Source organism: Dermacentor andersoni, chromosome 8 (assembly GCF_023375885.2).
Source record: "Dermacentor andersoni chromosome 8, qqDerAnde1_hic_scaffold, whole genome shotgun sequence".
NCBI classification, from domain to species: Eukaryota; Metazoa; Arthropoda; class Arachnida; order Ixodida; family Ixodidae; genus Dermacentor; species Dermacentor andersoni.
This window is the reverse complement of record NC_092821.1, coordinates 62,606,251-62,618,388: the sequence shown is the minus strand read 5'-3', so window position 1 is coordinate 62,618,388 and position 12,138 is coordinate 62,606,251. Positions and strand designations below refer to the sequence as shown.

At 43.9% G+C, this 12,138-nt stretch overlaps 1 protein-coding gene across 1 annotated transcript in view; it reads left to right on the top strand.

Annotated features, from left to right (window-relative positions):
- Window positions 1-12,138, top strand: part of LOC126526315 (uncharacterized) — a 99,501-nt gene that overhangs the window by 72,327 nt on the left and 15,036 nt on the right. The window contains exon 7 of the mRNA XM_050174217.3: window positions 1,767-1,935. Within this exon, the coding sequence (XP_050030174.2) occupies window positions 1,767-1,935 (169 nt within the window). The remainder of the gene's footprint in view (window positions 1-1,766; window positions 1,936-12,138) is intronic.

The following is a 12,138-nucleotide window of genomic DNA, read 5'->3' as shown; positions in this document are numbered from 1 at the left end:
AAACTAGGTATACGAAAATAAACCAGATGTGGAAATTGTTAAAAAGAGTACCCCGTGCGATCTTTTTTGAAATATAAGTGTACATTTTTGTTAAACTGCATAAAATTAATGTACGTCTAAGTACATGACTAAATGTAAACGCAGTCCTTTCTTTCGTGTCTTTTTGATTATGTTGTATATAATTTGAACTTCTTGTATGCAACCAGATGCTGGTTTTACAATGCGTGAAACCTTGCTTGCTTGTATAGCAACACATTATTGCACTGTGTTTCAGTGTATATATTCAGCTTGTTTAATGATGCATTCATCATTCTTCTTGCTTGCCTTACAACAGAGGGTCCGGACAACTTTCAAGTGAAGCAAACCTTCACTTTTATCTGGGTCCCTTCCGTTTTCTATGCGGAAATGAGACAAAAATAAAAGGATAAGAAATGAAGTTTTCTGTCAAAGCTAAGGTTTTTATTCTGCCAGATACTCTATGTAAATGCGAATTGCAAATCGATATTCTTGGAGTGCACTTCGCGTGTAGCACTGCAATATTTTATTCCCTCGTTAAATAATTAGACAAGGATTTGTTTAGCCGAGAAATGTGCGAGCAAGCCTGCTTGTCACGTTCAGCTTGGTGAAGTTTTTCCAAAATTTGATGTGATCTTTGAAGTAATGAAGAAAGGTAAAATATTTAGAACGGAACTCATAACGCCGTTTTTGTCTTCTTACACCGTAGAAGGAAGCATAGCGTGGTTTGGTGTAAGCCTTTAGGAGGGAGACGTAAACAGAGGCAATTTGTTCTTTTTAACGCCAAATAACTGTTGTGGCTCTCGCTATAATTATGCCGTGGCACATGGAACGCCTAACACACACTTTATTGCAAACACCACTGCAATACAATTTGTTTATTCCACCAAAATAGTAGTACTCTAAAATGTTGTATTCCGTAAAAGAATAGATTGTGTAATTAAATATTTTCACAAAGGGGAATACCGATCTTTGCCCTAACACACCTGTGAAAAGTATTCCCGAATATATGTATTATAGAACAGATTACCATAATAGCTTCGACAAAGAATAACCCTAAACATCTGTTTGTTAAATGCGTCATTGTACACAGATATAAAAGAAAATAACGCGCTTGTATGTTTGCGGCCCCTCTGTATCAAATATTTATGAAATATATTATGAAATGATTACGAATATATTATGAATATATATCGCACGCCCAAAACACCAGTCATAAAAATCTTCATGTAATATTGAAATGAGAGCCCACATAAACTTTGTTTATTCGGCTATATTCTAGCAAAGTACGCGCTATTGTTACTTTGATTTTTCGTCGTGTTGCGTTCAAAAAGGTTGTCCAATGTCCATCATAGATCGGTCAACAAGCGGCACTAGAAGGCACATAGCTGCTAAAGCTTAGCGTTAAAGCGAACAAAGCACATGAAAGCTATCGTTCAACTCTCTAGATGCGAGTATGTGGCTCACTGAGTGAGCACTGCCACATGGCGGATTTGTATGTACAGCGATAGCTTCGCAAACGATGAAATTTAGAATACGTGTTAATATCAGCTCCTCTATCATGTGCTTCTGTTCATTAGCACAGCCATGTAAATTTGGCCTCAGAGAATCAGCACGCCGCGCGGCCAGGAGTTAATATTTCCCGAATTAGTGACAAAACAACACTGTTATCACCATATGACCCTGAGAAGAGCCAAACATGTAAGTGTAATAACTGGCCTGTCATGTCTGAATCGGTTATTCATTCACAGAGTTACCGGCCTGTACAGCGCGGACGACGTCTGTCTGGCTTGCGAATACCTCAACATTTACCTGTCCTTTTCCTTCAACTTCAAGTTCATATGCTGTGGTGTCCGCTTGGTGATCAGTGACAAGTATTGGTCGGTGGACGACTTTCTTTCCACGGCCAAAAACGAAAAGGTAAGGACCTGGCGTTAGGCTGGCAACACGCTCACTCTCCACGTTGTTCGCATGTACGTAGTTCATACAGCAGCTACAGAAGGAAAGCTGGAGGTTCATCGCTCCTCTGGAGATGATTAGCGACGTTAATGTGATCACATATACTTTTTTATAACGGATGATGAGCGGTGGTGGTATGTTTCACATGTTATGATACAAATTATTATTTTCTGGTGATTATAATTAGATGAGTAAGGAGACAGACGCAGAGTTGTCGTACGTCGCCGGGCCAAGTGTTTATTAAATAACTTGACGATGCACGTTAAGTGGTCGCGCCCCTCTCTCGCGCTTCCGTCGACCCGCTGTGGCATCTGGCGGCGTCGCTTGATAAGGCGTCGGGTGTTGCCTGTGATGGACTTTTATAGCGAGGGTTCAATTGCATCCAGCACCGGACCGATTTCAAAGACGCCTTCAAGGGTGGCACATTCCCATTCTGATAAACTGACCACGCATGGGCACTGACCCAGTGACCCAAGTTCTGGTAAGAAACAGGTCAGATACATAACTCGAAGTGGACCCCGTTCCCAAGGAATTGTAATCGCACCAGGATCTGGCTTTCTCAGTAACTTAGAACGACAGAAAGCTGAGCTAGTTGGTAAGGAATCATAATGCAAAGAAGGGGTAAGGCGTGCAGACACGGACACAAGAGAATGCAAGTGGACGAAATATGGACAAGTGGCAACGTTTTCCGCTTCTCTTCTCTTGTGTCCGTGTCTGCACGCCTTGCCCCTTCTTTGCATTATGTTTCTCAATATATTTGCGAAAGAGCGAACGCCATTCGGATGCAACATTTATCTGTTACCGATAAATGGATAGGAAAAATTAAGACAAGAAAGAATTTTAAAAGAGAACTCCCCTCAACATAATATGGGACAATAGCGAAGATGACAGATGCCAATTAGAGAAAGTTTGTAGCATGGATTGCAAGAACGCCACATACACCGGTAACTTAAAAATTAAACGAATATGGGGACTTCGGTCCGACATTTAATATTTGGAGCAATGCTGCCAAATTATATTGAGTGCCGATGCAATATTTGTCTTGTACTGCAGCTCCCTTCTTCCTTACGATGCTTTACCTTCGACAAAGGCGAAATAGTTCTAAGCCAAGCATTCTTCTGTATACTAAATCATGACAAACTGAATAATAAGGTGTTGATTGGATGCAAAGGGAGGGAAGAGATGTGTTGTGGTAGTAGATTTCATGAGAAAGGGAAACGCGTCGTTCCTTCCCGCGAACAGCTAATAATGGGATTTGAAGGCCAATATTCATTGATGCAACAATAGCAGTGCGATGGTAGTTAGCTAGGAAGCAACAAACAGAGCGATTTCGTACTGACTACATTTCGTCAATTATTTAGACTTGATGAGGATCCCAAACGGACGAGGCATATTCTAGTTGGGAGTGGACGCAAGTTGCTAGAACAGTCGTTTTAATCAAACAGGTGAAGGCGAAAAGTTCTCTTCAAGTATCCTAAGCAGCGGTGAGCTTTAGACATTAGATATTGTTCATGCTGCTTGCAAGAAAGATCGCTACTTATATGAATGCAAAGATAAAGGTAGCATGTAACAGATTGAAGGGCGCAGTCATTGAGGGTGTAGACAGGACATGTTGAGTTCGAACGAGAAATCCGCATAGATTTGCCTTTATTAATGTTAAGCTTCGTGCACCAAGTGAGGCCCCAATTGGATATGTTATTTAAAGGGCCCCTGAAACGGTTCGGACAAATTTTGCAGACGCGTAGGGTACAGCTAAAGTCAATCATTCGTACCACTATTTGTACGAAGCGTCTCATATTAAGAGAGCTACAGACGATTACAAGTTACCCTCCTCCAGAGCCATGCGTTTTCTCCTCAACTCGTTCGCCGAGTGATCGGGTCTAAGCTCCGCCTTGATTGGCTCTGCGTCATGATGGCACATCGTGTCGTCTACTTCCGGTTCTCTAGGAGCGATTGCGCGAAGCCTCTCCAAACTTTCTGCCATCTGCTCGGCATTCGACCCCAAGCGAGAGCTATCGAAGCAGCGTGCGTTGCGAGCATTCTGTCGCAGCACCGAACGTGTATGGTATTCCGGTAACCACAGGGGGGATCGGCCTTTCGATGGATGGGTGGAGGTATAAACTCAAGCTGATTAAGCAACTTTAGCGTAGACGTACGTGAGCGGCTTGATAGGTCTGCACGGTCCATCCACCTGTTCGCGCAGAGCTTAACCAACCAAATAAAGAGCTAACATGGCTCTAACCAAGTGTAAAACATTTTAAACATGTACAAAAATAGCAGGTTAACGATTACGCTCCCGCGAAAAAGTCGCACCAGCATCAAAGGAGAATACACTTCGTTACTGCTACTGTGTTTGGTTGAGCTCTATGCCACCAGGTGGCTGCACCGTGCAGATCATTCACGTTTGCGTTTCTGCTCATCCCTTGAAACGGCAAGATCAAGTGGCCAGGCCCTGTCCCCTCGCTTGTGTTTACCCGAATACCAGAGTCGCGAAATGCTATTGTGGCAGTAATCCTCCGGTGTAAAGGGACGGCCGCGAACGCGCAAATTCTGTCGCACGATCGGATAGCGACAGTCACATGCGCTGCAGCCACTGCGCTCGACTGCTGCCTTGCAGAGGGACACGATGTCGCAGCTTGACATATTCCCCGTCGCTACGCTTGCAGCCCACAACGCAACAAAGGCGATTCATGGCGCTCACGAAAAGACAAACCGACACTGACCGCGGAGCTCTCGTCAAGACGCAGCACGCTGTAACACAAGCAGACGACGCTTGCTGTGTGCCGGAAGTACTTACGTGTAGTGAGAAATTGTTCTTGTGCATTCTCTTTCTGTTACATTTTTTATAGAAACAAACTAACATTCCAACTATTACGAACGTCATTTGTTCACCATAAAGGTGGAAAAATTGTCGATGACGCACCCTGGGCAGCCAATCGGATAGCTTGCCCTAATGACGTCGATTGGGTGATTTACGTCATATGGATAGGGGCGGCTGAAAATTCTGCCGAGCAGTATGCTGCGATCGGCAGCGACGTACATTTTTAAAACCTTATAATAAATTGCACGCTTTACGCGGAGCACTTAGATGCGTCAATTAATGATCAGAAGGACCTACTCTAACGACTCAGTACGTTTGTACAAAATCGTCAAAATCGTTTCGGTGTACTTTTAAATATGATTGCAGCGTAGTTATATCACAGGCATTAGTTATTTTTCAATTCATAACACAGTCGTCAGCGTATAAACAAGTTTGTGTGGACATGTTATCAGGCAAATCGTTAATATTTATTTATTTATTTAGGGATACTGTAGCCCTCGATTGTTGTATTCATATAGGAGGTTGTGGCCAAGTACTGCACCAGGGTGGCCAATCCTGCTCTGGTGAGAGAGTGCGTTACCGGTTCTGGTCACCGGGATCAGGCCGCACTCCAGGCCTGTTTGTGCAATTTTCTCAACACACGGTTTTTTTTTTTTTTTGTATTTTCCGGTGGAGAATAGCGCGGCACCGGGATTTGAATCACGGTCCTCTTGCACTGGAGACGGATACTCTACCGTCCCCGTAGGAGTTAAATTAAAAATTAATTTATGGGGTTTTACGTGACAAAACCACTTTCTGATTATGCACGCCGTAGTGGAGGACTCCGAAAATTTCGACCACCTGGGGTTCTTTAACGTGCACTTAATTCTAAGTACACGGGTGTTTTCGCATTTCGCCCCCATCGAAATGCGGCCGCCGTGGTCGGGGTCCGATCCCGCGACCTCGTGCTCAGCAGTCTAACACCATAACCACTGAGCAACCACGGCGGGTCCCGCAGGAGTTGTACGCCTCATTTAACCTACAGTGGTGCCCTACTTGGTCAGTCAAGGTGGACCAATCTGAGCTCGGTTATACCGCATGGATGGCACTCGGCTAGAGAACCTCGTATTTATGACCTGCACATGTGAGGCCTTACATATTTGAAGATATATATCTATTTTCTTTTTTTTTTTTTTAGGAGGGTTCCCGTACAGTGATAAAATAAAGGAAAAGACATTAAAAGAAAGAAAAAAAAAGAGAAAGAAAAAGGGGCGGAAAAAAAAAAAACGGAACATAACAGGTGATTTGAACTCGTGACCCTTCGATGTTGCCCGGAAAGATAGCTCAGTCGGTTGGTTCGTCAGGCCCCAGGCTACTTTCAAGCGCCACAACTCCTCCTCTGAGCATCACACTTACGTGGAAAGAGACTCATGTTGTCCGCGATAGTCGGTTTTCCGAGTAGTTGGAAGGCATACTTTCTAGGAAAAATGGCCGCTCAAGGAGAAGAGCGAACTCGAGCGGCTTTAGAGGCTAGGAAAACTGCCTTAAAATATTTAGACTTGAGGGAAAGCTTCGTTAGCAAACGATAGCACGGCAATCAGCACTCGAATATAATTATAACCCTAATACTAATTGTAAATATTCATCTCATCTATGGGATCTAATGCGCGCGCTGTTGCTTTGTCTCTGCGTGCAGTAGTTGAGAGAGCCAGTTTAAGGGCAGAGTAGTTGGAAGGCATACTTTCTAGGAAAAATGGCCGCTCAAGGAGAAGAGCGAACTCGAGCGGCTTTAGAGGCTAGGAAAACTGCCTTAAAATATTTAGACTTGAGGGAAAGCTTCGTTAACAAACTATAACACGGCAATCAGCACTCGAATACGACGAGAGAAATTACTGAGACGTGGAAAATTCCCTTGAAAAAAATCTGGTTTGCTAGACAAATGCTCGTATGTATTGGACCTCTTAAAAGATGAGGGGTGAAATATGCGCTCACCGAGAGGGCATCTTCAGCGCGAGACATCCACAAGGCACCTTACAGAGATGTGGAGAGCTTCGCGGCCGGAACGAAGCATCCCTTCTCCGCCGGCCAAGAGGGGGAAACGTGCTTTCCGATCGCTCAAGGTTGCGCGGACAACGCATAGCTCTAGCGTCTAGGAAAAGCTTAACCAGGTGCGATGGCGGCACGCATAGCGTGGGAAGCTAGCCGCCAGTTGATGGAGAATACCTTAGCAACTTGCGATTCGCTGATGATATTGCCTTGCTTAGTAACTCAGGAGACCAATTGCAATGCATGCTCACTGACCTGGAGAGACAAAGCAGAAGGGTGGGTCTGAAAATTAATCTGCAGAAAACTAAAGTACTGTTTAACAGTCTCGGAAGAGAACAGCAGTTTACGATAGGTAGCGAAACACTGGAAGTGGTAAGGGAATACATCTACTTAGGGCAGGTAGTGACCACGGATCCGGATCATGAGACTGAAATAACCAGAAGAATAAGAATGGGTTGGGGTGCGTTTGGCAGGCATTCTCAAATCATGAACAGTAGGTTGCCACTATCCCTCAAAAGGAAAGTGTACAACAGCTGTGTGTTACCAGTACTCACATATGGGGCAGAAACCTGGAGGCTTACGAAAAGGGTTCTGCTGAAATTGAGAACGACGCAACGAGCTATGGAAAGAAGAATGATGGGTGTAACGTTAAGGGATAAGAAAAGAGCAGATTGGGTGAGGCAACAAACGCGGGTAAACGACATCTTAGTTGAAATCAAGAAAAAGAAATGGGCATGGGCCGGACATGTAATGAGGAGGGAAGATAACCGATGGTCACTAAGAGCTACGGACTGGATTCCAAGAGAAGGGAAGCGTAGCAGGGGGCGGCAGAAAGTTAGGTGGGCAGATGACATTAAGACGTTTGCAGGGACAACATGGCCACAATTAGTACATGACCGGGGCAGTTGGAGAAGTATGGGAGAGGCCTTTGCCCTGCAGTGGGCGTAACTAGGCTGATGATGATGATGACTGTAGCCCTCACTTGAGGGCCATTACAGGAGAGGAAAAAATAAAAATTGAAATTTCAACATTGACAATACAACGTTATACATCATTGTCAAACACAAGTTACTGGCAGGATGAACAAACATACACAGCATAACAGTAAGCATGATCAGGTCTCAATTATCCCGTTGCCTGTAATACAATTCTAATAGACTACCAAATTCGTTAATATTTTGTGCTGTTACAGTGCAGTCCGGAAGGCCATTCCATATATTAATAGACGAAGGAAAGAACGAGTATTCAAAACCATCAATGCGTGTTTTATAAGGCTGTACACTAGCACTGTGGTTTAAACGCGCACTGTGTTTGAAAGGGGGTCGAATGTATGTTTCTTTGTTTATTCTTATTTGATTTCTGGTTATCTGGAAAAATAATTTCATTCGTTGTTTTTCTCGTCGTGTTTCTAGCAGTTCCAAGTCACAACATTTCAACATGTGTGTTACAGAATCGGCTCTCCGATAACGCGAACAAACAAAACGCACCGCGGTTCTCTGAATTTTTTCGAGTTTATCTCGCAAGTAGAGTTGGTGAGGGCTCCAAACTGGGGAGGCGTACTCCAAAACCGGGCGAACAAAGGTTTTGTACGCAGTCAGCTTCAAATGTGTTGGTGCATGCTGCAACTTTTTTCTCAAGAAGAACAGTTTCCTGTAAGCCCTAGAGCAGACCTCCTCCACTTGGTGGCGCCAGCATAAGTCGTGATTAATGATCACTCCTAAGTACCTAAAGCTACGTACATTCAACAAAGAGTTATCACCAATTTTATAGTCAAAGGAAGGCACATTTTTCTTTCTTGTTATATGAGCAAATGTCGATTTCGAATAATTTATTTCCATTCCCCATTTTATGCACCAGTCATGTAAACCTTGGAGGCACCGATTAATTTTCCTTTGGTCGGTTTTATCTGCCACAGTTGTATAAAGCAAACAATCGTCGGCAAAAAGTTTCATTTTAACAGGTGATTCCAGAACACTGGAAATATCATTGATGTAAATCAAGAACAATAGCGGCCCCAATACCGACCCTTGTGGAACCCCAGACAATACTTCTAGTGGATTAGACATGATGTTTTCAATCCGGACGGATTGTACACGACCACTCAAATAGGCTGCAATCCAGTTCACAACGTCTGGAGCAATACCTGCGTTCTGGATTTTAAAAAGCAATTTACCATGCGGTACCTTATCAAAGGCCTTTGCGAAATCTATGCAGATGACGTCAATTTGTTCGCAGGCATCCAAAGCTAGATAAAAATCATGAACCGTCTCAATGAGTTGCGATGTAGTGGATAATCCGCTTCGAAATCCATGTTGTGACGAAAAGAAAAAGTTATTAGCTTAAAGGAAAAGAATGATATGCTTTGCTACTGCATGCTCTATAAGTTTACAAGTCACAGAAGTAAGCGATATGGGACGATAGTTGCTAACTTGATTTCGACTGCCGGATTTAAAAACAGGAATCACAACACCGCTACGCCAATCTTGAGGTAGTGAACTGGTTTCCAAGGATTTTCTAAAGATTATAGTTAAGTAAAATGACACCCATTCAGCATATCGCCGTAAAAATTCACTTGGGATCCCGTCTGGCCCGCTTGCTTTCTTGGCATCAAGCGTAAGCAATTGCTGAAATATGCCAGCCTGAGTGATTTCTAGTGGGCGCATTGCGCAGGCGCCCAATTCACTGCGCTCATTGTTTCCTTGCTCTGTTCTCGTCTTTGTAAATACTGACTGGAAGAATACGTTGAAGCAGTCTGCTATTTGCGTCTTTTCCGTGATCATTTGAGATCCGCTTTTTATCTGGTGTATCTCTTCTTTTTTATCCCTTAAGTGCATCCAAAACTTTTGTGGCGAAGATCTCAGGAACCCAGGAAGCGTTATGTTAAAGTACTTTTCCTTAGATTGCCGTAACGCTAATTTTAGTTGAGCACGGAAATTGCACACCTGGGCTGGGTTTTGTTTATTTTTGCGTAATCGTTTTATTCTGCGTTTTAAGTGTATTATTTCCCGAGTTATCCATGGGCTATGCTGCTTTGTTTGATGATTTCACAGCTACAGCTACGCCCCCACCTCTTGAGCCCCTATCCCATCGGAATATTTTATACCCTGGAGGAACAACACAGTCATCGGGAACTAAACTATTCAACCACGTCTCTGTAATAATAACTACGTGTGGATTATGAGAGAGTAATATAGATTCAAGTTCTGTGATCTTATTTGCAATACTCCGTGCATTCAACAAAAGAAGACGTAGCTATGCGTGCTGCTTAGAATTAGAAGCGCCCTCCGAAGCAGTAGTTGCAGAGAAGCAGTGCAATTTTCGGGCAGCTTTGTCCCTGCTTTGCACTATCTCCCGACGTTGTCCTCGTGCTTGGTCCCAAGTGTACCACTTGTCTTTTATTTTCAGTTTTTCATGGATCAGTGAAACCTTCACCCCATTAGCTCTTTCCGAGGCAGCACTTTCCCATAACTTCTTTCGAATTTCCACCGTTTCTGGTGCATAGTCATTGCTGACTGAGTAGGAGGATCCCTTCAGTTTGTAGCAGTTTTTCATCACGTGCTCCTTTTCCTTATAGTCATAGAATCTCATGACAACCGGCCTCCTTTTTCCGTCTTTAATCCTGCCTAGGCGATGTATTCTTTCTATCGTCTTTACGTCGATGCCGAACTTGTCCTGAAATACCTCTTCCATGACTACTTTTCTCAAATCACTGTCTGTTTCAGAGGCACTTTCTTCGACACCAAAAACGAGAATATTGTTGCGTCTGCTCCTGTTTTCGTACTCGACCAGCTTTTCGGCTTGTAACCGCACGGTATCCTCAAGAGAATCTATTCTGGCTTTTATTTCCTGGATACCATCTAGTGCATTAGATACTTTGTTTATCTTTGCATTCAGTTCGCAAATTTGAACCTTGATGTCATTCAAACCACTATCAGCCGCAGCCTGGTTATCTAGTATCATCTGCAATAGCTGGGCGGTTGTTGGCCCAGGGTTTTCTTCAATATCACCCGACATTATAAGCAGTAGCAACATCGACCAGCAATCGACAGCAGTCTGACAAAATCTACGAGGGCACGGCAGAACTAAGAGAAAACGGTTGTCGCTACGGAAACATGGAACTTCATATTGAAAACGAACCTGCAAAAGCAGCAGCAGCGGCTTAGACATGCTGTCCACAGGCTGAGTGCCGTGCCCTCTGAAGTGGCCCGTGTCTCGATGGTCCTTTAATACTGTTGGTGCCGATGACGTCACTCCACGAGGCAGGTGATCCACCAATGCGTAGGCAGTGAATCTGTCGGCGAGATGATGTGGCAAGTGTGGCGTCCGGTCGGTATCGCTTGATGAAGCCAGAGCGGAAAAACACGGCAGGACCTGCAAAAGCAGCAGCAGCGGCTTAGACATGCTGTCCACAGGCTGAGTGCCGTGCCCTCTGAAGTGGCCCGTGTCTCGATGGTCCTTTAATACTGTTGGTGCCGATGACGTCACTCCACGAGGCAGGTGATCCACCAATGCGTAGGCAGTGAATCTGTCGGCGAGATGATGTGGCAAGTGTGGCGTCCGGTCGGTATCGCTTGATGAAGCCAGAGCGGAAAAACACGGCAGGACCTGCAAAAGCAGCAGCAGCGGCTTAGACATGCTGTCCACAGGCTGAGTGCCGTGCCCTCTATATATATATATATATATATATTAAAGATAAGAGGGCCAAGGACAGACTCTTGCGGAAAATCGGATTCAACTGGAGCCGCGTTAGATGTGGAGTCATAAGTTGCAAAAATTGGGGAATGATACAAAAGGAACGACTGGATCCAGCTAAGTACTCCCGGTTCAATGTTTAGTGCTCGTAGTTTGTGTAGTAGAAATACATGTTTAACCTTGTGAAAAGCTTTCGAAAAGTAGGAAAAATATGCAATCAGTCAAACAACCGCTATCAAGATACACATCTTAGTCATTAGTAAAAGTTACCAGCTCAGTCTCACCAAAATGAAAAAGATTTCGCCAAAGCCATGTGAACTGGTAGGGAAAAAATTATTTTCTTCAAGAATGTTTAGCAAGTTAGAAAATATAATGTGCTCCATTGTTTTGCACGGCACTGAGGGGATCGATATGGGCCTGCAGTTGAAAGAATCCTGAGTTTCGGCAGATTTGTGGATCAGAATAATCTTTGCTGCTTTCCAGTCGTGAAGCAAGGATGAAGACAGATACGACCATGAAAAAATACTCTCTAAGATGATAGAGGAATACTCACTAGTATTATTTAGAAATTTTGTCGTGATGTCGTCTATTCCGCAAGAAGACGTAAGCTTAAGAGTAACTATTAT